At 47.3% G+C, this 25,854-nt stretch overlaps 1 protein-coding gene across 1 annotated transcript in view; it reads left to right on the top strand.

Annotated features, from left to right (window-relative positions):
• Nucleotides 1-23,952, top strand: part of Elavl1 (ELAV like RNA binding protein 1) — a 42,563-nt gene extending 18,611 nt beyond the window's left edge. Inside the window, exons 3-6 of the mRNA XM_026411805.2 lie at nt 3,887-3,990; nt 9,951-10,104; nt 14,833-15,058; nt 18,835-23,952. Of these exons, the coding sequence (XP_026267590.1) occupies nt 3,887-3,990; nt 9,951-10,104; nt 14,833-15,058; nt 18,835-19,159 (809 nt within the window). The 3' untranslated portion in view covers nt 19,160-23,952. The remainder of the gene's footprint in view (nt 1-3,886; nt 3,991-9,950; nt 10,105-14,832; nt 15,059-18,834) is intronic.
• Nucleotides 23,953-25,854: the final 1,902 nt, after the last annotated feature.

Here is a 25,854-nt window from a genome sequence, read left to right on the forward strand (position 1 = left end):
GAGACACTGGGATTCTTTCTTCTTATATAGGGAACACACAAGGGGAGGTTCCATGGAACATTCTATCCCAAAAAGAGCAAAGGGGTTGGATTACAAAGGAACAGTTGAGTGTAGCTCAACCCCTCTGGGTGCTGCCTACTCCTAGGACCACACCTTGTTTCCCGAGTGAGCGAAGAGCCCGAGTCAGGAGTCATGGCACTACTGGGCCAGACTATAGTGATCTTTCAGATCCCCATGGTGCATCAGGATTTAAAGATGCGTGCATTTGGAGGTGCCCCACAAAGCTGTGACCATCTGAGGATGAGTGATTTCCTTGGTGACATTGGCAGGTTTGGGTGCAAGCATAGTCAGGAGGTTCATATGACTGAAGAGCCCAAGGAGGATAGTCAGGAGAAGAAAACCTGGTGGTATTTTCATGCCTTAGAAGAGGTGGCATCCAAAGAGGTGAGCAGTACCCAGCACTGCCAAGAGTTCAGGAAGACCCATGGGCTGGCACCCCAGAGGCAGCAGTGACCCACCCTGGGGGACCAGCTAGGAGGGGGGCCACCAAGTAGGTGGGAAGTGAGGAAGCAGGAATGGGGTAGGCAGGGATGAACTGTGGAAGACATAGGGACAGAGCCTGGGACACTAGTCCTTAGTGGTGTCTGATTTTCCCTAGAATCCCATAGGCCACCTAAGGAACTGGCAGCAAAGGAGACAGGTGGTCCAGGGTCATGGGTGGATCAGAAAGACAAGAAGGCCCCAAAGCAGTGGTACCTACCAGAGTGAAGCTGAGATGCTCTGGGGTTTGTGGACAGATAGGACAAGCTCTCTGGCCTGGGCACAGTGGGACCAGCAGAGAAGGGTTAGAGCAGGTGCTTGGGAATAAAAATCCAGTCTGGGGTTTTGGCTCAGTGGTAGAACATTTGTGTAGCATGTGTGAGGCCCTGGGTTCGATCCTAAGCACCACTTAAAAAATGAATTAACTAATTAGTTAATTAAAGATACTATGTTCATGTATAACTAAATATATATATATATATATATGTATGTGTATATATATATATATAAATAAATCCAGCCTGGCTAGAGTGATGGTTGGTAGTCTTTGCCACAGACAATCTGCTCTCAGACTCTAGTCTGAACTGCTTGTGCTCAATGGTCCCTGTTGCAGTAGCTCCTTACTGTGACAGGACTGTGGAACTGAATCCCTCAGACCCATGAAGTTTTTTGTTAGAAATGTGGGTGTAGAGGATCAGATTTTGTTCTCTACTCCCTCTCTCCCTTCTTTTATTTCTGTCCCTTCCTCTTTTTCACAAGTGTTTCAGAAGAGGTGTTCTTTTCTTTAAAAAACAAAATGGCCTGCACAGAATTGCAGATAATGCATGTAGCTGGCACACTGTGAAGGAGGAGAAGAAGGAGCATAACTCACAGGGTTACTTCCTAAGTGTTAGATGCACATTAAGACTTCCTTCCAGAGGATAATATGGTAGGGGCTAGGGGAGAACTTGACAGTGGAGATACCTGACAAGCCCACTGCCCCAACTAGGTGATTAAGTTCAGCATCAACAGCGATGTCATGTTGATGGCCTGTGTCTTTGGCCCAAGATAGGACATGATGAGAAGGGCACTTCACCCCGTGACTTCTTCCCCCAAGTCCATCATCCAGTCTAACCATGAGAAAAAACACCAGATAGGCCCAAAGTAGGGGTATACAAAATACTGACCAGCCCTATTGCAAGCTGTCATGGTCATCAAAACTAAGGACTGTCTGAGAAACCATCGCAGCCCAGAGAGTCGGAGGAGATGCAAAGACCAAATGTAGTATGGAATCTTGGGTGGAGTCCTAGGAAGGGAAAAAACCTTAAAGGAGAAGTTAAAGACAACCAGGTGTGGGCTTTAGTTAATAACATATTAGTGGTTTCATATATTAAATATAACAAATGTACCATTGCTAATATGAGATGTTACTAATAGGGGAGAGTAAGTGGAGGGGATGGGACTTTGGGAACTCTACACGTGTTACCTTTATAATTTTTCTGTAAATCTTAAAACTATCTTTAAAAATTAAACTTTATTTGAAAAAGAAAGTAGCAAAACTGGATTAGGCTAGGTGCAGTGGCAAACACCTTTAATTCCAGCAACTCGGGAGACTGAGGCAGGAAGATAGCAAGATTGAGGACAGCCTCAGCAACTTGGCAAAATGCTGTCTCAAAAAGAGCTGGGGGTGCTGGGGATGTGGCTCAAGTGGTAGCATGCTTCCCTGTATAGCCCGGGTTCGATCCTCAGCACCACATACAAAGAAAGATGTTATGTCCACCAAAAACTAAAAAATAAATACTAAAAAATTCTCTCTCTCTCTCTCTCTCTCTCTCTCTCTCTCTCTCTCTCTCTCTCTCTCTCTCTCTTTTCAAAAAAAAAAAAAAAAGAGCTGGGGATGCACCTCAGTGGTAAAGCGCTGCTGGGTTCAATCCCCAGAACTCCTGTCCCCTGCCAAAAAAAATTTTTAAAATAAATAAAAACTGGGTTAGGTTCTCTGCTGGGTTTGTGGTCTTGTTATCAGCAAGGAAGGAGGCCTGGAGATGAGCACCATCCACATCCTCCCAGCTCATGCAGACACTTGTGGTGCAGTTAGCACCCACTTCATTGCTTCATTCTGCTCTGCTGACTGGAGACACAGAAATCTCGTGACAAAGGCGTGGAGCCACACAGAGGTAGAGATCCTAAGATTCTCACAGTGGGTGAGTGCTAGGTTTGTGGTCTTGTTATCAGTGAGAGAGGTCTGGGTTCTGTTTGCAGCCAGCTTAGCAGCCGAGAGGATCTCTGCTCTACATGGCTCAGGCCTTTGTCACAGGGGGCTGCTTTGTCTCTGGAACAGAATGAAGCGGGTGCTAACTGGCATCGCAGGTCTTGGCGTGAGCTGGGTGGGAGGATGTGGATTGTGCTCATCTCTGGGCCTCTCATTTCTCCTTCAGTGAAAGGGTTTGACTGGACATGCCCTGAGGCTCCTTTCTAACACCTCTGCAGTTGTCTCTCTGGGCTTTCCTCCTGCCATTCCATGTCTTTCTTTAGTGTCCTGCTTGTCATGTGTATTTCACAAAGAGAGGCTGGGATCACCCTACCTGTCACCCTAATTTTCTTCGAAGAACTCGGGTTTTTACATCCTTATAACTCCCCTAAACTTAAGCCAATGGTGGTGGTACAGTGGACCAATAGTGGCACACACTTTTAATCCCAGCAAGTCAGGAGGCTGAGGCAGGAAGATTAGAAGTTTGAGCCGGCCTTGGCAATATTGGGGCTCTAAGTAACTTAGCAAAACCCTGTTGTGCTGTTGGGAGAAGTCCTAGAAATTAGCTGGGATTCTCTCGGTTCTAGCTTCTTCTTGGGTGTTCCCTTTTCTGTCTTGCTCCTCCCACGAGGTCCAGTTGGCCTTATGTTTGGTAAGGTAAATGGAACAGGCACTAGGTGGTGCCAGAGTTCAGCAAGGCTTTCCATTTTGGGGGATGAGGTGGCAGTGAATCAATGGGGACACAGACCATCATCCTTCAGGTTCTGCCCCCTAGTCTGTCCCTCTGTGGTTCTTCTTGTCCTCGCCCATCCAGGTCATCCCAGCCAGCATCCATGGAACTGTCGTCAGCATTCTACAGATACAGTCAGTAGCATGCTATTACTGTTTAAATAACTTGTTTAAAATTATAAATGTTACCTATGTTCATTGCAAAAATGTACAGGTTTGCCACCATCTGTAATCCAGGCCCCTAGATGCCACTGTTCTTAACATTTTGGTGTGTCACCTGGGTCTTCTCTTTTCTGATTTTGCCCTTGTCCCCAGTTGAAAAGTCCCATTGGCTGTTCTTATGACTGTCACCTGCCTGCTGGTTTATTGGTGTCCTCTTGATCTCCACAGGACACAGCTTGGGCTATGGTTTTGTGAACTACGTGACTGCCAAGGACGCGGAAAGAGCGATCAACACGCTGAATGGCCTGAGGCTTCAGTCAAAAACCATTAAGGTAAAGAGATTTGTTCACACTTCATCTGTTTCTGCACTGGCTAAGTCCTAGTTGGCCCCTCTCTCACTATCTCAGGGACTGTTAGCATGACTACTCCTCCAAGGCCTGATGCTTTCAGGGAATCTGGGGGTTCCGTCAGATGTGCACTCAGTGGTGACCATCCCAGACTTTATATAGGTGGCTTGTGGCCTCCCTGAGCCCCACCAATAAAGTGTCCCATGAAGATAAATATACAGGGTTTGGGATACAGCTCAGTTGGTAGAGTGCTTGCCTTGCATGCACAAGGCCCGGGGTTAGATCCCCAGCACCAAAAATAAAAAAGAGAGAAATGTACACCAGGTCAGTCCCCTAGCCCAGGGTGTCTCCAGGGGATGCTGGCTCACAAGTGGTTTCCTCCATAGACCTCCCACCTGTCTCTTAGGCTTACCTGGGCATCTTTTCATCCCCATGTGGCTCCCATCCTGCAAGTGTATGGCCCACTTTGCCCTCCTGCCATGGGCTTGTGGCTTATGGGGACAGCAGCACAGTCCCACCCTGCCCAGCACTCCCTCCCTACTTCATCACATCCCATCAAAACCATTCTCTGGCCAGTTTGTTTAACATTCATTGAATCCTTGTTTATTGAGCACCCACTGTCCAAGCAGTGACCAAAACAGATTCAGTGCCCTTGTAGAACCTGAGGCCAGGGGTATAAGTGCTGCAGATAGTAAACCAGAAATAGAAAAGCCACATGTGACAGTGGCAGGTATTATGGTAAGGCTTTGTTTGTGGTGGCAGGTGATGAGGGAGCCAGTTGTGCAGTGGCCCTCCTGGGATAGTTAGTACTTTCTAGTCACACAGGCCAGATTCCTTTTCCTTCCTCTCCTGAATCTGCTACCCCTGGCCATTCCCTCCATTTGGATGGTAATTCTCTCAGCCTGGAACCCTACCTCCTCTTCAACCCTGAGTGTTTGCCTTTTGGCTTCTCTGACCATGGCCCTTCCCTATGACCTGGCTTCCTGCAGCAGCTAGCCATCTGCAGGGCTACTGCATGTCAGGGTGAGCTTTCACAAGGTGCCCCCTGGCTTACTGACCTCTTATTCTTAAGATACACGCCTGCTGGAATCATCTCTCTTGATCTGAAGCCATTGAGAACGAGATTGACCTTTTCATCCCACTCCTTAATAAGGTGTTTTCTTCAGTTCACGTCGGGTACTTTCATTGTGGCATGCTTCCTTGGCTAATCTAATCACCAGAACTACCTGGAAGTTATAAAATACAGGTACCCAGGGCTGCTGTCAGTTTCCCCAATCAGTCTGTGGGGTGGCCCTGGGAACCTTTGTGCTAGTCTACCAGGGAAGCACACTGACCTGGCTGGAGCATGCCCGTTCAGGCTGGTGGGTGGCCTTCTGTTCCTGTTCTTTAACTGTTCCACCATCTTGGTTAACTCAGTGACCAAACCCTCCTAGAGCTGCTCACTCACAACAGGCCCTGTGCCATGTGGGCAAGAAGTATGCTGTGAGCTCCCCAGGCCAAGAGCGTAGCTCTTGTTTTCTTGTATCCTGCACAGGCTCCCAAAGGCCCTTTCCAAAGCAGAAGCTGATGAAGGCAGCCATGTGTCCTGTGTTTGCCCTGAGCAGAGGCTTTGGTTTTTCAAACCCAGCCCTGGGTTGTTTATCCTTGACCTAAGGTTTCCCACCTCTTAGTAATTGTCTCCCACATTGGGGAAGTGCCTTCACTCTCGTTTCTGAGGCATTAAGTCAAAGTGGAGAGCAGACCATTTTGGAGTTCTGCTTCCTCAAATGCGAAAACTCACCTGCCATGTGTGAATCTGATCCTGTTACCTCTTTGGAATTGATGTTGGCAGAAGTGGCCTTTTTGTAGGCTGAAACCAGGAGCTCACAGAACTCCAGGAGAGCAGACCTGGGCAGGTCTGCTTCTCCCTACAACCCTGGCCAAGTACCCATGAAAGCCCACTCCACCATTGGTAGCCCTGCCTTTGGCCAGTGGAATCTGGTTCCCAGTTACTTCCCATCACTATCTAGTTCTTTAGAATCCAGTCCCTTGTGAACATGACAGCCCTTGGTCATTGTTTCTCTTTCTGTCACTCCTGAGACTGTACAGGCCTGGATCTTTTAGCAGTTCTCCTGATGTTCTTTGTTTTGAGAGTGTATTCCTTTATTCAGAGCAAACCTTTGCTGAAGCATGGCCATTGCCTGGTGCTGGGCAGGTACTTGGAGATCAAGAGACTTCAAATGACCTGCCCTGGCCTGCCTTTGAGAGCCCCTGGGTTAAGGACAACTTGTCTGTACAATATGATTAAAGCCATCACGGAGTTGTGAACTTGTTCTCCTGCAGATTATTCAGTATTAATCTGATACTAACTGTGTCCTGCACTTTTGCCACCAAGTTAGCATAGGCCCTGCAACTCAAGAGCATGGTCCCCAACGAGACTGTGCTCACTTACATGCCACATATCCTTCTGGGTTCCCCAGGCTGCCTGCAGTTCTGATCCACAGGCTCAAATTTGGGGATTCGGGTTCCATAATTCACTAAAATGACTCTCAGAACTCACATTTCTGATTATTTTTGATTCAGATCACACAATTCAGGCATACCAAATGGAGAAATACACAGGATTTCCCAAACAGTGCTTCAGAGTCCTTGCTCTGTGGAATTAGGGCATCACCCTCCCTTCACTGTCATGTGTTGACCATCGGGGAATCCCACTGAGCTTCAGGATATAGGATTTTTATTGGGGTCTCCTGTAGGCATGACTAAGTTGCTGGCCACATAACTGAACTCCATCTCTAGTCCTCCTCCTCTACACCCCTGCCCTGTGGATGAACTGCTGTCATGGTTCAAAGCTTTAACCCTCTAACCATGTGCTTGTTTTCTCTGGTGACCAACTCCATCTTGAGCCATCTCTTAGCACTAACCCTGACCAGCTGTGATCCAAGGTCTCCTGAATAACAAGGGACTTCCAAGGGTTTTAGGAACTCCCTACCAGGAACACAGGCCAAAGACCAAATTTTTTACCATACAGTAAATATGACATGGGTCCATACCCACTACCAGGTCCTATGGCTTCTATGGCCCATGGCCTGTTCTTAGAGAGTGCTGAGGTACACACTGTTGTCAACATTGAAACATCAACTTTAAAGTCAGGGCTTAAAACTATGTACTGTACGGCCAGGGTTATGGCTCAGTGGTAGAGAGCTTGCCTAACATGCATGGGGCACTGGGTTCAATCCCCGGCACCACATTAAAAAAATAAACAAATAAAATAAAGGTTTTGTGTCCATCTGCAACTAAAAAAGTTAAATAAGTAAATAAAGATGTACTGTGACTTTGGGCACTAAACACCAGTGACTGGCGGCTTCAGAGCCAGGGGTGCCTCTTACAGACAAAGCAAAGGCAGCTGCACTGAAGGAGACCCTGCATCAGGAGCCAGAGCAGTGTAACGTCTGTTCCCCATGGAGTTGAGCACCAGGGGAAATGTAGACAGGTAGCATCCTCAACACCACCAGCAACTGTCATTTACCCATTTGGCAGGTGATTACTAAATGTCTGCATTTCATCTGAATCTATTCTGGGTGCTGGGGATGCATCAGTGATTGCCTATGTTTTGCCCTGTGCAATCAGTTAATTAAAATACACAGTGCGATAAATACAGTGGAGCTAACTAAATAGGGATGAGAGGGGCCTGGGTCATGAGTGGGTGCAGGGATTCATGGAAATCATGTGGTCAGGGGAATGTATGAACTTGCTAGGGCAGCTGTAACAGACAGGCAGCTCCCAGCTCTGGAGGCTGCAGTTCAAGGTCAACGTGTCAGCAGAACTAGTTCCTTACAAAGGCATTAGAGAAGGATCTGTCTGTGCACCAGCGTCTGGTGGTCACTGACAGTCCTTGGCATTCCTTGGCTGAAGCATCTCCTCACTCTGCCTTCATTGTCACCTGACATTCTATTCTCCCAGTGTGTGCCTATGCCTGAATTTTCTGTTTGAATAAGGACACTAGGGCACACCCTCCTCCTATGTGACCTCATCTTAACTATGCATATCTGCAAGTATCTTATCTCCACATCAGTTCACATTCTGAGACCCTGAATATGAATTGGGATATGAATTTGGATTGGGGCATGGGGACACAAAATTCATCCCCTTACAAAAGATTTCCTGAGAACAGGACACGAAGAGACCAAATTGAGGTAATAAGTGTTACCAGGAGCTTCATACAGAGGGTTCCTGGCCAAGGTGCCTTAGAGCAGCACCCAGGGTCTATGCACACCTATTGGGTACCAGGTGCTCTGGTATGTCCTTGATTCTAATTTGACTCTGAACTTGGAGAGAAGAGGAAAGTAGTTATCATAGTCCTTGAAGACACGTGATATCCTAGAAGTGGCATGGAAGTTTTTTCCAACATTTGTCTCCAAAAGGGCTTTCTCCTCGGGGCTTTGTCTAAGCATGGTAATAAAGCCTGAGTTGTGCTTCACTGATGCCAAAGGATTATAGTTTGGGAATGCCTGTTCCCCCTGCAAGTCCATCATAAGCTAAGGAATGGTCCCAAGTATAGCCCAGGCTAGACAGTCTGCAGAGGCTAGTGCCCAGCACGGGGAGGTCTAGACAGCTCCTTGCCGTTCTATCCTGATCTTGGGAAAGCACAGAATAGCTGGAATTCCTGGGGGTGAGGAAGGCTCCCTTTCTTCTTCAGCCATCCTGTCAAGGTATAGTGCCTTTCACTAAGACTTTCAGTAAAGTTGGAGGTAACTGGTTGGGGATGCAGTCCTCTGGCAATAGCATGAGTAGGGTATTCTTTAGGACTGACTTGACAGTTGACCTGGACACTTGTAGCCTCTATGGAGAAGGATGCTGGGGAGGCTGTGGGCCAAGGTGAGACAGTATTGTGTGTGCAACAACCCCCAACCTAAAAAATGGAGTGACCAGGTATGTACTGTAGGGCCTCAGAAGAGCAAAGGCTGAACCAAGGTACCCTGGACCTGGGGAGCAGACAGGAAAGCTGACAGGGAATGTCCAGCATATACAGCTCTGCCCACTCAAGGACCTCCAGCTGCCTGAGGGAACCCAGTGCCCCTTAGTATCCTTCTCTATTGTCATCTGAGAGCTTGTCTGTTCCCTGTGGTGTGTGGTTCTGTGTCCCTTGGAATGTTTTTTCTCCTGCACAGATCCAAGCCTTACCCCTACTAGAGCACATGCTCCCCGCTCCCTCCTCACTCCCCAGCCTTCTGACTTGATTGAGTGTCCTGTCCTGCCAATTGCTCCTTCTCATCAGGGGTGGCCTAGTTCCCATTCCATGCTCTTGCAGGGAGTACATTCGAAGCACAGAGCACAAGGGCAGTATGTTTCTGTTCTAGGCTGTGGGGTCCACAGAGCCATCAGCCTTGGCCAGGGAAAGCACTGAACACCTTTTCCAGCTGTCCCCTGCCCCCGCTCAAGCACAGGAATTTAATACTGAATGCTTAAGTGCTGGACTCAGGTGCCCCCAAAACTTATGGGTCCCCTCTGGGATTCAGTAACAAGCTTGATTATTGGCAGGGGGTAATACATTTTTTTGAAGGGACTCCCAGTTCTCGTGCCTGCCACCCCACAGGCTCTTTTCAGGCAGAGACCAGGTCCTGTCCTCAGCACTGGTTCACTGTGTAGCACATTGAAGTGAGCATAAGGCCCTGGTGGGAGAATAGGTGACCAGGTTCGGATTACAGCCCTCCAATAGGAGGCCCTCATTCTCTCAATTTTGTGAAATATAAATAATGTTCACCTTATTGGGGTTGGAGAGACCCAAGTGAAAAAACACTGTGGGTGGCAAGTGTTTATAATGAGAAAGTGTCCTGTGTGCTGTTTCTTAACCCTAGATTTTATCAAGCACAGATAAGCTTAGAACCTGCACACAGATGCCCCTATCCTCAATGCCTTGACTATGTATCTGCCCTAATCTCAGGAAGTCGGTTTTTGTTTTTAAGGTGTCATATGCTCGCCCAAGCTCAGAGGTCATCAAAGATGCCAACTTGTACATCAGCGGGCTCCCAAGGACCATGACCCAGAAGGATGTGGAGGACATGTTCTCTCGGTTCGGGCGAATCATCAACTCCCGGGTCCTTGTGGATCAGACCACAGGTACGGCAGGCAGTCTGGGACAGATGACAAGGGCTTTCCTCCAGGTCGGGACCAGATTTTCTAGGGAAGATACAGTACTGTTTGTTTTTTAGATGTCGTTAGTTATTCTCCTAACAAGGGCAAAATTGAAACGACAAGACAGTCACTTTGGTTTGAGGCTTTTAATAAGATGGCATTAAAAGGAGCCTCCAGCATTAGGCCAGTGTTCTATGGTATAAACACCAAGAACTCCCGGCACCTTTTCTTAGGCACCCAAAGTCGGGCCTGTGAACGGGGTAGAAAGGCTGCTGCTCCGCTGTCCACTACATGTCCTAATGCAGGTAAATGGTGTGCAGCTGTTTCTTATGGTCCCAAGTCTCCATTTTTCATTACCTGGAGGTAACATAGTTGGCTGATTCAGATGCCCTTCCTCAGGCTCCCTGATTGGGTTACCCGACTCCAAGGAGTACATATGAAGCGCAGAGTGCAAGGGCAGTGAGTTCTTCACTGGCAATCCTGGCCACCTGGTGGTCCTTGCTAGGCCATCTCATCACAGGTCTTGGGCCTCTGAGCTGTATGTGAAGCCATCAGGCACAGATAAGCTTAGAACCTGTACACAGATGCCTATCCATGGCTGTTCCAGCCTGACTGCCTGCCCCACTGCTTTAAAGATAGGCACCAGGATGTTCTCTGCCAGGCCCTGTGTGTGGTCCCATCTGTAGGACAAGGGCTCAGGCCACTTCTGCTTTAGAATTTCTCCACTGTCTTCCCAGCAGGAATAGGGATTTGCTGACAGACCTCAAAGGAAGATTCTCTGCTCACAGGGCTCAGCAAAGCCTACTGAGTCATCCATGGTTGGGTTTTACATTCTTCTTGCAAACTGTGCCCACCACCCTTGGCTGCGGTGTTCCGGCACAGTGGGTGGGTGGGATATAGAAATCCCAGCTCTGAGGCAACCTCCCTTTTGAGAGACCAGCAGTGCCCCTCTGGCCCTTGCTCTTCTGAGATGTGCCTGTGACAGTCGTGATGGACGCTCACACACTCAGCCACATCCTTCTGAGCTTTTTGCTGTGGGACTGTTCGCCTCTCCTGTCCAGAGGTGGCAGTTCTGCCTGGTGAGCTGCTGGGCTATAATCTTGGGCTGGGGCTGTCAAAACTGAGGCTTGCTTTGGACTTTCTGTAGTGGGGCTCCCAGGTGCAGGGCACTGGTATGTCATGGGGGCTCTGGGTACAATCTGAAGTCTGGCGTAGACACTCTGTGCTAGAGTAATCTGAGGTCCCTCACATGACCCCTTCATTCTGCCCTTGCCTTGGAGTAAGTGGGGACAGCTGTTTACTTGGTGGGATCCCTTCCTTGTTACAAAAGACTTTCCGGAGGTCCCTGAAGTCCCCTTTACTTAATATTCAAGTGTCAGTTAACATGATTTAGTTAGCTGGCCAGTGTGCACAGGGTTAGTCCCATCCCACCCCACCCCACATCATAGCATCTAAGTAGGATGACCAGTTAGCACACAGGATACTCTGTTGTGGCTTGTCGTTGTCTAGCCGTGGTTCGGTACTGCTTCTTTTAATGAAGCAGATTCTCTCAAGTAAAATACTTTACCACTGGGAATCCCAACCACCTGGCTTTCCCAGAAGCTCCCCTCAACATCTTGAGCACACATGTACCCAGCATGCTGGAAATGGTCACTGCAGATAGCTTCCTCATCTGTACCTCTTCCTCCTCTGCAAGGAAGTATCTCTCAGGGTATCCATAGCACCTTAGTATTGCCCCCCAAAGTTGGCCATGGTCCTCAAGGTGGCACACAAGGTCCCTTGCTCTCTCCCTTGGGCTTTTTTTGTCAGTCTCAGCCAGTTCTGCAAAGGGAACTGATGCTTCCACCCACACTTCTGCCAAGCAACGAAGTATCCCAGGAATCTCCCTCTTCATAGCCTTTTGCTTAGGGCTGTGAACCTCAAGGAGGCTGCTGCTCAGTGCTATCTGCATTGGGGACAGAGCCTGCTCTTGCTGGGTCCTTGTAAGGCCCAAGGGGGAAGGGAGAGGAGGTGTAGCAGGTGGGTTTGTTTTGAGCTCACCTTCAGATGACATGCTTTCAAAGAAAGAAACTGGGACATTCTCGTAAGCATCTTCACATTCTAATTGGGCACTGTGACCCACACCTGTAGTCCCAGTGGCTCAGGAGGCTGAAGCAGGAGGATCTCATGTTCAAGGCAACTTAGTTAGACCCTGTCAAGAAAAAATAAAAATGCAGAGCCATCTTCAAAATCTGCCCTTGCTGTATGCAGTGATACATGCCTATAACCCCCAGCTGCTTGGAAGGCTGCAGCAGGACCATTGTCATTTGAGGCCAGCATGGGCAGTTTAGCCACACCCTGTCTCAAAGAAAGGGCTGGGGGTATAGCTCAGTGGTCAAGCACTCTGGGTTCAACCCCCAGGGCTGGGGGGGAAAAAAAGTATACCTTCATCAAATAATTTAATGAATTTCTATCTTCCTATATGAAATACTATTCTCTTTTTCAGGTTTTCTTTGTTTGATCTGGGCAGTTTTCATTCGAAAGCCATTGTACAAAACCTGAGGGCAAGCCGGGTGTGGTGGTGCATGCCTGTAATCCCAGCGGCTCGGGAGGCTGAGGCAGGAGGATTGCGAGTTCAAAGCCAGCCTTAGCAACATCGAGGCGCAAAGCAACTCAGTGAGACCCTGTCTCTAAAATACGAAGTAGGGCTGGGGATGTGGCTCAGTGGTTGAGTGCCCCTGAGTTCAATCCCCGGTACCAAAAATAAATAGATAGATAGATAGATAGATAGATAGATAGATAGATACCTGAAGGCAGCTCTGTTTAAGAACTAGCCAGCTACAGCTTTCAATCATATTTGCCTAAAGTTAGATTTATGTTTAGGTTTCCAGGACTGAATAAGCTGTCATTCATGCTGCATAAGGGTAAATAAAAACAGTGCCTGCCAAGTGTGTTGTTTTCAGGGATTCATTCTAACCTGAAGTTTGAAAATGAGCTCAGGACCTAGAAGTTTTCTGGCATGCGGGCATATTGCCAGGTCTGACCTTACTAAGACAGTGAGTACCTCTGGGTAGGTGGATTTTTTGTGCAGGTTTAAACAGTTATGGTGCCAAGCCGGGCACAGCTTTAAGACAACACTGCAGAGGAGTGATGGCCCAGAATTAGGGGAGAGTCCCATTTAGAGAGTTGAGGTGTAGGCTCTAGGACTTAGCTTGGGGTGTCTATGGTATCTCACAGTTGTAAAAAAAAAAAAAAAAGAGTCCTTGGCCTGTGAGTCCCTGTCAATGTGCTTACATGGGGCGCTCAGTGTCACAATTGTGAGGGCAATCAGGCCTTCCTGGGTCCCACAAGACAGGTGCCAAAAAGTAGGGAGCAAACTTGGGGTGGGTTGGTGGTATGCCTGTTCAGCAGGCTGTCCTGCTCTGGTCATTGTCATTCACTGTGTGCTGAAAGGAAGAAACCCCATCTTAACCTTTGCTGGTCTTAGGAATAAGGGTGCTTAGCTAAGTTGGGGGCAGCCCCTCCCACTGGACCATGCCCATGATTTCAATCCAGAGATATCACTTAGGCCCTCTAGCCGTCACTTCCCACAATATGGTCTTCCCCTTGACCTCATCATTCTTCTCCCCAGAAGGAGCCGATGGACTGCTGGCTGCTCCTTTCAGTGTATCCAGCCTCAATCCATTCCTCAAATTCTTTAAGGGATGGGGTATACTTGTTTTCTCCTTTCCAGGACTGTGGAGTATGGATGGGCAGTAGGGTAAAGGATGCCTAAGCTCTCTTCACCCAGTTGGGTCAGCATCTCAAACCCCATCCAGGCTGACCAGATAGATGCTACTTTCAGCAGGCCTCAGGTCTCAGGCTTTTTGGCTGAGGGACTGGGTTCTAGCCTGGGGCCTTCCTTCAGATAGCTGTACACCCTTCCCACTCAGGAATGGGACCAGAGGGAGCTCCAGCAGTGACTGATCCACCCAGTGAGTGGGTGGGCTCTGCTCTGTTGTACATGCATGAGCAGTATTCTGGCAAGAGGACAAGTGGCCTCATCTATTTCTTAGGACAGATGGGAGTCATTGGAGAACCCATAGTCTCAAAGAGGAGTTTGCAAGGGGTAAGATGATAGGGAAGAAAGAGCTGGGGAGAGAGTTGGTTCCACCCCATGCCTTCCTGGGGTGAAGGAGAAGGTGTGCAGACTGAACCAGGCACCAATCAACTGATGGGGCCTTCAGGGCAAGTTGGGAAGAAACATAACCACACATACCCTCCGCTCCTTGCTCACAGCACACCCATGGGACAGAGACCCAGAGCCAGGGAGGAGTTCTCATACCTGGTCCCTGCTGCCACACCTGGCTACCCACCCTTCCTCACATGTCTGTGAACCCACATTGGTGAGCAGGTGGCAGCTCATTAGTGACAGTGGATGTCATCTCTCTCCTGATGTTGCTTTCTTTTAAAAAGTAGGTTCGGGTGTCTGGGATATCTGTCACCAAAATATCTTTTGGCACTGAGACTATGGAGTCCTTACTTCAATTTGGTAGTCTGAAACCTTTTGTTGGTCATTGTTTGTTTTCTTTAATCCATTTATTTGCTTTTCTGTTTAGGTTTAATTTTTGTTTATTTCATTAACCAGACATCCAGTTTAAACCACAGTAGACTGACTTGACTTTTGCTTTTCAGTTTTAAAAGTCCTTGCGTTTTTTTTCCCCCTAACTCCATTTTTGTTGGTTTGTTAAAAAGGTTTGTCCAGAGGGGTTGCTTTTATCCGGTTTGACAAACGGTCGGAAGCAGAAGAGGCAATTACCAGTTTCAATGGTCATAAACCCCCAGGTTCCTCCGAGCCCATCACAGTGAAGTTTGCAGCCAATCCCAACCAGAACAAAAACGTGGCGCTCCTCTCGCAGCTGTACCACTCGCCTGCGAGGCGGTTCGGAGGCCCCGTGCATCACCAGGCGCAGAGGTTCAGGTGGGTCTGGAGGTTGACGCTCTGGCTCTCTATTCTGGGCCAGCCACACTCTTTCAAGCTGCACATAGCCCTGCTGGGTGGGTGACCATACAAGCTGGGCGATCCTGGAATGCTAGCTGATCTTAGTAGACAGTTGTACCTCAGGATCATTTTCCAGCTCTGCCCCTATCTTCATCAAAAATGTGACTATATAACTGGGTATGGTGGCACACACCTATAATCCCAGCTGCTTAGAAGGCTGAGGCAGAAGGATCGCAAGTTCAAAGCCAGCCTGGATAGCTTAGTGAGACTCTGTCTCAAAAGGAAAAGGCTGGAGTCTAGTTCCAGAGTCTAGCCTCTGGGTTAAATCACTACCACTGCCCCTCACCAAAAGCAGTATCTGTACAAAATCCATTAAGCCATTTACAATCTCCCCGTGGTATCCATAAGGAATTGGTTCTAGGGCAAATGCCAAAATCCAAGATGCTTACTATATAAATGGTGTACATCTTCCTATATACTTTAAATCATCTTCAGATGACTTGTGATGCTTGATATGATATAAAGGTATTTAAATAGTTGTTATCTGTACTATATTGTTTAGGGAACCTAGAACAAGAGAAAAGTCTATGTGATCAGTACAGATCAATTCTTACTTGATCTGACATTTTCAGTCTACAGTTGGTTGCATCTGTGAATACAGAGGGCTGACCATACTTCCTTTGGGGTGTTGTCTTTTGCTGGAATTGAAAGGATGGCACCAGCCCTGGGGAGGACAAGTGGCTAGTGTTCCAGTGCAGTTTCTAGTAACACGTGAGTGGAGCCATGAGCTTAAAAAGATCCTTCCCTGTCTGTGTGAGAAAAAAAATGCCCCTGGAGGTGTTTTTAGATGAGAGCTGTTCTTGGTTCAGAGATAGTTTGGGGTCTTGTTTTGTTTTTCTGTGCTGGGGATAGAACCCAGGGCCTTGAGCTTACTGGGCTATACCACTGAGCCACACCTCCAGCCCCATCCAGAGTTTTAAAACAGGTTTCAGATGTTCACTCAGTGGCCCTAAGACAAAATTTCCGACATATTAGAGAGCCCAATTTAAAGCTGCCACTTTGTTTTAATTATTTATTTATTCTCAGAAAGTCAAGAAGTGGCCCAGGGCTTCTCTTGGGAGTGGTAGTTTTTCTTGGTGATTTTACAGATTTCTCACTATTGTGGCAGGCAGTCAGGTTGAGTAGACTCTGCTCATTTGCACACATGCCACCTTGTGAGGTGTCATTTTGACAGTGGAGTTACAGCATTCCCAGCCTGGCTCCATCTGAAACTGGTCTGTCTCAGCCTCCTGGTTCACAGACAGGACTGGGGAAGCATCTCTGGGCAGAAGCTAGGTTTTAAAATCTGACTTTGGCAATCCAATAGCATAAACAGCGGTGCTCCTAAAAATGTGGAATGTGTGGCCAGTAGTGTGAAGGAGTTCTGCAGCATCTGGAGGACTAGAGGAGGCTGGAGGAGGAGAAGGGGACTTGGGTCACAGTTAGAAGAATTGGAAAAGAGAGGAAACCAGGAGACAGCGTCACTGGTCTAGCAGGAAAGTGATGGAATAGCCAGAGAGTCATGATGGCTAGAGACAGGAAGAAGGAGCACGGGAGAGTCAGGAGAGAAGGAGAAAGAGCACCACCACCAGAAGGACGACTGAGGAAAGGGAGGAAGAGAAACCCAGAACAGCAGGGAACTGGAGTTAGGTCCTGGAGCATCCAGAAAAGCCCCAAGATCAAGTAAGGATCAGTTCCCCTCCTGTTCCCTTAGAGACAAGATTGAGGCGGAAAGGCATTCATGCCTGTTAGGGTCAAAGAAACCAGTTCCCATCAGCAGGAGAAAGACAGCCAACAAAGATAATGAGAGTCATTTGAATTAAAGATGGTAAAGTAGAACCTCAGATTATTTTCAGTGTATAGTGGTCCCTCAGTATTCGTGGGGAGTTGGTTCCAGGGCAACCCTCAGATGCGGAAATCTTAGATGCTCAATTTCCTTATGTAAAACAAGTGCTTGCGGGGCCAGGGTTGAGGCTCAGTGGTAGAGCGCTTGCCTAGCATGTGTAAGGCACTGGGTTTGATACCTGGCACCATATAAAAATAGAGACAAATAAATTAAAGGTATTATGTCCATATTCAACTAAAAACATTTTTTTAAAAATGAGTATTTGTGTAGAACCTGTGTACATCCTCCTGTACTTCACATCATCTCTAGATGACTTAGAACACCTGATAGGATGTAAATGCTACATAAATAGTTGTACAGTATGGTTAGGGAATGATGTGTAGGAAGGTCTGGACAAGTGCAGGACAGATGCCATTGTTTCCATCTACCTGTCTTCTTCACTGGGATGTTGGTTGGACCCCAGTTGGAAAACCCATGGATAGGGAGGGCTGTCAATAATAATTGTGTGAAAATGCAGGGGACATGAGTGACTCAGGACTGTAAAGTTGGCACCTCTTTCCAGTTCTCATTGAAAACCTGCTTGGCTTAGTGTCCCACAGATACCTGGGTGCCTTTTCTGACCTTGGGTCAGTCACACTGTAGTGTCACTGTGGTCGCAGACAGCCTCAGGACCACCAGAGGGCCATGAGGGACATTTATCCAATTCAGACATCCTGGTGTGGGCTGTTTAACTTATTTTCTTTCTTCGCTATATTGAAAATAACCCTTGGGCTTGTGAGCTACATCTCAGGGGCCAGTCTCTTTTCTTTTGTGTATGTCAGAAGAGTGACTGTTACCTAGTAGCTCCTGAAGCATTCTGCCCATCCCCCAGTGGGACCTGCAGGGAGCAGGCTTGAGCTGCAGGGGCCCATGCTGGAAGCCCAATGTTATTTTGGAGCAGGCTAGACTTTTCCAGTTGCACTGTCTGCTTCACAGCTGCTGTACTGTATTGGCCCTAAGTTTGTCACTTTTCAAATTTTAGATGAGAGGGCAGCACAGCTACACTGACAGTTTTATTATTTATCTTAATTCTTACTGCAACGTCCATGGTTTTCAAGATTGTTGTTTATGTAAATAAAAGTGTTGCTGTGGAAGGGGTTCCATGTATTGGCAAGTAGGTGACCTGTGGTTTCTGGGGTTACCTACTTGACCCTTGAGTTCACAGCCTTCAGTTGTTCAGCCCTGGGTTTGGGGGATGAGTGGAGCCAGCCTGGAGTTGTGTGTGGAAGTTCTTATGTCCTACAAGTGGCCCCTCACAGGGTTGTGCTCTAACCAGAGACCTCTGGGCCATGACCCTGGGAGAGCAGTGTCATGATGAGTGGTGTGTACAAAGATGGAAAATGAAAACTCCAGCCTCACGTGTACACATATGCAGGTAACATGAAGACATCCCCCAGGGGGATGGGCAATGTTAAGCATCTACAGGGGCTTTCGCTTTCATAGGAGGATGTGGAAGAGGTGCCCATCATTTAAAATTCAGGAATAGCTAAACAGGCCCCCACACACATACACACCTGTCGCTAGATGTCACTGACGGGGCTATGCAGTTGAGGCCCTGCGGAATAGAGATCCCACCCTTCCACTGCTGTACTGAATTCATCTTGGTTTGATTTTTTTTTTTTTTTTTAAGAAAAATCATTTTGACACACAGTACCTACCCCATCCTTGAGCAGCTCAAGCTTGGGGGAACCCAGCTACATAGAACAGGAAGGGGCCCAGTGCTCGAGAGTGCCTGAACTGTCCGTCCCCATCCTGGCCGCCCCCACCCTCCTGCGTTCCTGTGCTGGCCTGCATTGACCTTGACCTGAACGTTGTGCTCTCTGTTTGCTAGGTTCTCCCCTATGGGTGTAGATCACATGAGTGGGCTTTCTGGTGTCAATGTCCCAGGAAACGCTTCTTCAGGCTGGTGCATCTTCATCTACAACCTTGGGCAAGACGCTGATGAGGGGATCCTCTGGCAGATGTTTGGCCCCTTTGGTGCAGTCACCAATGTGAAAGTGATTCGCGATTTCAACACCAACAAGTGCAAAGGGTTTGGTTTTGTGACCATGACAAACTATGAAGAAGCTGCAATGGCCATAGCAAGTCTGAATGGCTACCGCCTGGGGGACAAAATCTTACAGGTTTCCTTCAAAACCAACAAGTCCCACAAATAACTCGCTCATGCTTTTTTTGTACGGAATAGATAATTAAGAGTGAAGAAGTTGAAACTTTTTTGTTAGTGTACAACTCATTTTGCGCCAATTTTCACCAAGTGTTTGTCTTAGTCTAAATGAGAAGTGAAAAGGTTTTTATACTCTGGGATGCAACCGACATGTTCAAATGTTTGAAATCCCACAATGTTAGACCAATTTTAAGTTTCTTAAGTTATTTCCTTTAAAATATATATTAAACAGAAACCTAAGTAGACTGCGTTGACTAACCAGTCCCTCTGGATGGTGGTGAAACTGAAGCATGCTTTACTTCTAAGACTGTCTAACACTCGTTTCATTTGATGTCTCCACAAACTGGATTAAAAAACATGATCTTTTAGTTTTAGTTTTTAATCTAAAGATGTTAGACAGATGCCGAGTGTGCGTTTTCTCAACCGCTTCAACATTTTAAGCAATGTATGCTTTGGTTGACAGGAAATGGCTTTCCCAAGCGGGTCCCTCTGCCACCTCCTGCTCACTCAGTCTTGGGCTCTGCCAAGTGGTCCTGGGAGTGGCAGCGGGCCAGTCCGACGTGGGCCACCACCAGGGAGGGGAGGGTCCCACATGTCAGGCCAGGCTGGGCCCTCCAGAGAAGGACACAAAGGTGTTTCATAAGCCCAGGCACCAATGGGAATGGACCAAAGAGTTTCAGGGAAACTCCAGTATATTCCAGAGTCAGACCTGAGCTCCAGGCACGCCTGAAAATGTGTCGCTGCTCTGACATCCCGAATTTCTGTCCACACATTGCATGCACAGTGCCCCACACATCAGATACTATTGTTCACAATGATTTCTCCAGTTTCCAAGAGCATTTAACATAGCTTGACTACATAAGATAGCTCTATTTTTTAATAACACATAAACATTTGAGCATTGTATTTCTCGCATCCCTCCTTGTGAGTGCTAGATTTTTTTTCTATCTTAGTCAAATTTTGTTTTGGAATTTTGCTTTCGTATGGACACTCAGCAGAAAAGTACTTACTTCTTGCCAGTTATCTATTAACAAAAACCTTTGATTTGTAGTTTTAAAGATTAACCCTCAAAATTCTCTTCATAACTGCCTTGACATTTTGGGTTGTTCTGTTCTGTTAATTTTCTTTTGCTTTTTTGTGTTTTTTGTTTGTTTTTACTTTTGCATTTAAGACCATTAAATTTGATTTTGTTTTGCTCGAGTTTTGTTTTGTTTTTTGTTTTACCTTTTCTTTCTTTTTGGCTAGGGAAGGCACAGACAGCCCAGCATTCAGGGAGGAGTCATAAGACCTTAAGAAACAAACACTTGCCTCAAAGAAAAAGAATTTCTGGATCCAAGACTCAGGAACGAGTAGCCCACTGATTGGTGGTTCTTAATCTGGAAGCTAGTAGGAAGGGTTGAGGGAAGGCCCCTGGAGTAAACAGGGCCCCATCCCCGAAGCTCCTCAGGAATGTGATCTGATTTTATATAAGTAACTAATGTGTGGAGGGAATCAAAACCAGGATAACCCAGTATCAGCAACTTTTAACCTTGACATGAGTCTGAAGCATGTAATGACAGGCTGTTTTTTAGTTCTTCAATGTCATGGAATGACAGCATTATTTATCTATTTATTTATTTAGCTAGCTAGCTACTTATTTATTTTCTTATTTATTTAAGTAGAAAGCTGAGCGACAGGCATAGCCATCTCCAGAGCAGTCAGCATTTCCAGAAGCCCTTGGACCGTTTGAGCTGCCTGTCCCCCACCCTCTTTCCTTGATCCCTCACAGAGGGGCTGTGTGCATTGTCCTCGCAAATCTAAGAGGTTGCTCTGCACCAGGCCTTGTCTCATAAAAGTGGGCCAATGCAGTGCATGACCCCCTCTCCTCCCCAGATACTTCCCTCCTTGCTCCAAGCCAGCCCTTGGGCCTCCTCCTGGAACCCAGAACCAAGGCCCATTTGCCCAGATTCCACACAAAGAGGGTCCCTGCTCTGCTGCCCCAGAGCACTCCTCCCCATGGGACCAGAATGTTTTCCTGGAAAAATGGGCCTTTCAGGTTCCTCAGGCCAACATCCCGTGAGGGAAGGTGGGATTCCTGATCCCAGAACCTCGCCTGCAGGCCCCTCACTCCCTGCACATTCCTGCCAACCTTAACTAGTGTCCCACCCCTGGAGAGAATTCTGTCTTAAGCTTAAACCGTGAAGAGCGTGGTGAGCTAGCAGCTAGCGCCTCAACGGCTTTCCTTCCCGCCCTCGCCCTCCTGCTTGGACCATAGCAAACATTCTGATGCTGGGACACGTGAGAGGGAACCATGGAGCACATGAGCCTTTGGGAATCACCTGGAATTTCTCAGTAGGGTGAAATCCTCATTTCTTCACTGTTTGAACAGTCTTCTAGATTTAAAAAACAAAAAAAAACCCAAGGCATTTCTCTGGGAGTTTTAACGTGCCAGTGTGTGGAAGGAGTCAGCTTTTGAAAAGGCACTTCTGAAAAGCAACTTTCACTCCCACCGAGGTACTAGATGCTGGCCCTGGGCTCTGAGAATTCTTTGAGTCTTATCTAGGCCCATTTTCAAAGGGAAAATCCCTCTTTTTAATAAAAAGTCACAACCCAGGAGCTGGGCTGTAGCTCAGTGGTAGAGCTCTCTCCTGGCATATGTGAGGCCCCAAGTTCCATCCCCAGTCCCCCTGCCATAAAAGAACAAGTTCCAACACAAAACAAACCATTTATTAAAATCTTTACAAAGATTCATCATATTTACATGGAGCAAAAGTGAGTGCTCTTCTGTGGGAGAAATTTGGGAATTTTGATGAAAAAATAATGTTAGTTTATCAAAAATTTAGTTTAATAAATACCAAAGAGGCTTTGATTGAATTCTCTTTTGACCTAGTAAATTCCCATGGTAGTTCTTATACCCTCAACAGCTCCAATTTTGTGAACCTGATTCTGGTTGGATTATTTGTGTCTCCCCGCGTGGCTCTGCCTGGTCTGTCTTTCCATTGTAACGTGCCAAGCAGTGGCTTTCTGTGCTGGCTGTGCCTCTAGTTGAAGTACTGTGACTGATTCCCTCCTGGGGTACTTATTCCCTCTCCACAGCCACCATCTCATGTGACTTTCTGAAAGCTGGGCTTCCTTGGGGCCCCGATATGGACTGTGCCAAGTGGGTTCTGCCTCCTCCTGGCAGGTGAGCCTCCCCCTTGCCAAGGGCAGCTGCCTTAACCTTTGAGAGTCTGCACTTGGCATTAGTTCAGGAAACCCTGTGTATCCAGGGACTGAACCATGCTGCTGTAGGGAGCCAAGGCCTATGCCGCGGAGCTGGCAGTCGGGGTCCCTGCTGGGTCTCACAAGCAGATGAACCCCAAGAAGGTTAGTGGCAGTTGGTTACCTGCCCTGAATTGCCTGAAGACGAGAGCCACTCGTCTATAAGGTGTTAAAGACATGACCTACCCCATGACTTTGAAAATCAGAGTTGACATCTCTTGGATATTCTGATTCTTATTAGATTCAGCCTGATTTTATTTCTGCAAGCTTTGTGCAGCCGGCTTCCCTGCATTAGATGGAAGAGAGTGAGAATTAAGTCGGCAAGGGCTTTTACTCCGTCCCTCCACCTCCATCCTTCCCATCTTCCCAGGACCTGCCTCACCTATGTGGGACCTGAGGCGGCTCTTTAGGAGAGACCCCCAGCATTCATCCTACTCCCAGGGATCTGTCCCCACTCTTCCCAAGGCAGCCCTGAAGTCACAAGTGCTTTCTGTTGAGTGGCATTAGTTATTGACACATTCTTATGAGAGCAGTTGAACCTGAATCTCGATCCCAACAGGGATTTTCCCCTGCCCTCTGATGATTATAGTACATTTTCCCACAACTTTTCTGCGATATAGTTCAGTTTTTTCTTGGTCATTAAAAACAAAACAAAAGAAAAAAACTTGTAAGTCAGCAACTGCAAGTACCTAAGTTAGGTTGGTGGAGACTTGGGAGGACTGTGTGTTCCTTCCCCCAGAAGAGATGGCCTGTCCGTTGGTTGGGGCCACCTCCTTTCCCACGTGATGTTCCGTTTACAGTGGCTTGCTTTTGGGGGAGGGGGGCTTCTCAACTGATTCCCATGTTGTACAGTAGATGGCTAGACATTTTGTATACTAGTGTGTTTTAAGTTATTGATTTGTTTTATATGAAATAATTTATTTTTCAGGTACCATTTTTCATTTTAACTTTGTTTTTACATGGGTTTGTTTTCAATAAAGTCTGACACTGCTGTCCAAAAGTCAACAATAAAATGAATCCCATTGTGTTCTTTTGAGGATGCCTATGTAACCAGCTTTTTAAAATTATTTTCAGAAGAAGAGGGTGGGGGGAGCCCTTATCAGTTTTCCATCTCCCCATTGCCTTTTTCTTTTTTTTCCTTTAAATCCTTGTGAATAAATGTTCTTTAGTGTTTTAGGAGGAAAAAGCAAACCTAGATTTTGATAATCCAGAAGATTTCAGATTAATAAAGAAGCTTTGAAAGAAGACCATTTTTCAAAATTTTAGTGAAGTGTGAATATTTTTTGTCAATGGCTTTCTCAAAGAGAATGAAACTTTTGCACCATTTTCAGAGTTTTTATAGAGATGCCAAATTGATATATTTACATGTAATGGAAACATGAAAAAGTTTTATTAAACAATTGTTCATAGCTGTGTAGACATTTTAATTCAGTTTCCAAAGCTCTCAAAATCGTATTTTTGAAGTATGGAGTGATGGTTCGGGTGTTACTGATGATTCCAAACAACTCAACTGTCCGACACTCAGTTCATTCTGCAGGTATCAGGTCTGTGTCAAACACTGTATGTTACCAATGATTGGAATTCTGTGATATTTTGGTAATAAATGAAGTGGGATAATTGAGATGTGATGGTGTAGGGGTGATCGTGTGTGACTCGTGAGCAGCCCATGGCCAAGTAAAGCGCCAGGTGACGTCCTCCTTCCTTGGTAAGCCTGGGCCGGCCACGGCCTCAACCCATACAGGGGGTGGAGGTGGGGGGTGGGGATGGAGCCCACAGACAGCCCAGGTGTGCTCCGTGACCAGCTCTCATGGCCCTCCTGGTTCTAACCAGATCTTCCTTTCATGGATGAGTTCACAAGCCAGGCTTTCCCCCTCTGAGCCCAGAGGCCCGGCTTCTCAAAGTTGACATTTCTCGTCTGTTTCATTTCACTTCATATTCACAGTCCTTGGGTTTACCTTGGGGTTTCTGCTTGTGGCCTGTTCATCCACTCTCCACACCAGCCCTCTCTCCCCAACTTTCCCCCACATTCCCCTGTTCTCCCTGTGCTCCTGGCCAGCTTTCTTCCCATAGGGCCCCTCCCAGCAGATGCTGATGGCCTTTGCTGGGAAATTCTCTCTTAGTCTCTGTTCAGGGGTTTTCAGGTTATTTTTGTACTTTTTATGGAATGTATAGAGTTTCAAAATCTGCCTTTCACCTTCTTCCCAAAGGCTGCATGCTAATTGTTTTTTTTTTTTTTTTTTCCAAGTGGAAGACTTCTGATGTAGGGTCCTAAGAGTAAGTGGAGGAGAGGGAGGAAGAGAGCTCCTGGGAGTGAGGGTCTGAGTCTGAAGAGAATATTGCAGTCAGAGCCACTGCATGGAGGGAGTAAGAGGGACCAGGCCACTGAAGGGCCCTTATCAGTTGAAGGAACCTAGGACAAGAGGCAGGGTATTGGGGGCCGAGCCATAGGAATGGGAAGATGACAAGGGGGACCAGTTTGGTGGTGCACACATGAATGTCCTTTTCTCTCTGTCAGGTCAGACCTAGAGACTGACCTTACCGGTCAGATGTGTAAACTGCACACCCCAAACCCCAGCCAAATAGCCAGCCATGGGCGGTGTAGAAGGCTTGGGGAGAATTAGGCCCAAAAGTGGTCAGAGCCACCAAGGGCTGAGGGCCCTCAGGAAAGTCTGGAATCCAGGTGGGAGGACTTGATTGCTATTTTTACTTACAGATTAACATAAACTTTCTCCTTAGTGCTGCTTCTGGGAAGACAGCTGGCTGGATTGACACCAAGTATGGATGGTGTGCTAGGGGTGGTCTGTTTGGATGTACAGAATGCATGGCAAACAAGAAATTCACACCAGGGCCCCTCAGAGAGCACCAGCTTAGTCCAGGCACACTCAAGACCCCACACATAAAGGCTGATTTTTTAAAATGGAGCCTTGCCAGGCATGGTGGTGCATGCCTGTCATCCCAGCGTCTCAGGAGGCTGAGGCAGGAAGATTGCGAGTTCAAAGCCAGCCTCAGCAAAAGTGAGGTGCTAAGCAACCCAGTGAGACCCTGTCTCTAAATACAAAACAGGGCTGGGGATGTGGCTCAGTGGTTGAGTACCCCTGAGTTCAATCCCCAGTTCCAAATAAATAAATAAAAATTAAAAATGGAGCCTTGAACAAAAATCTCAGGGGCAGATGCCCTGAAAAAAAGTGTAGGTATGTACATGTGTCTATTTGGGATGGGAGGCAGTGGGGTCTGTCAGTCTCTTGAAGGTTCTTGGGCTGAAGTAGGTGGTAGAGGCTCCAAATGCCAAGGTGACCCCAGTGTCCCAGACGACCATGATGACAGCCTGTGATCCACGAGTGCACAGTGGCGCCCATCCCAGCTGTGTCTTCCTGAAACTTTGGGGTTTTTCTGGCTACTGCAGGGTGCAGAATGGGTGCTTACAGCGGAAGGTCCTGAAACCAGCCT

Source organism: Urocitellus parryii, chromosome 3 (assembly GCF_045843805.1).
Source record: "Urocitellus parryii isolate mUroPar1 chromosome 3, mUroPar1.hap1, whole genome shotgun sequence".
NCBI classification, from domain to species: domain Eukaryota; kingdom Metazoa; phylum Chordata; class Mammalia; order Rodentia; family Sciuridae; genus Urocitellus; species Urocitellus parryii.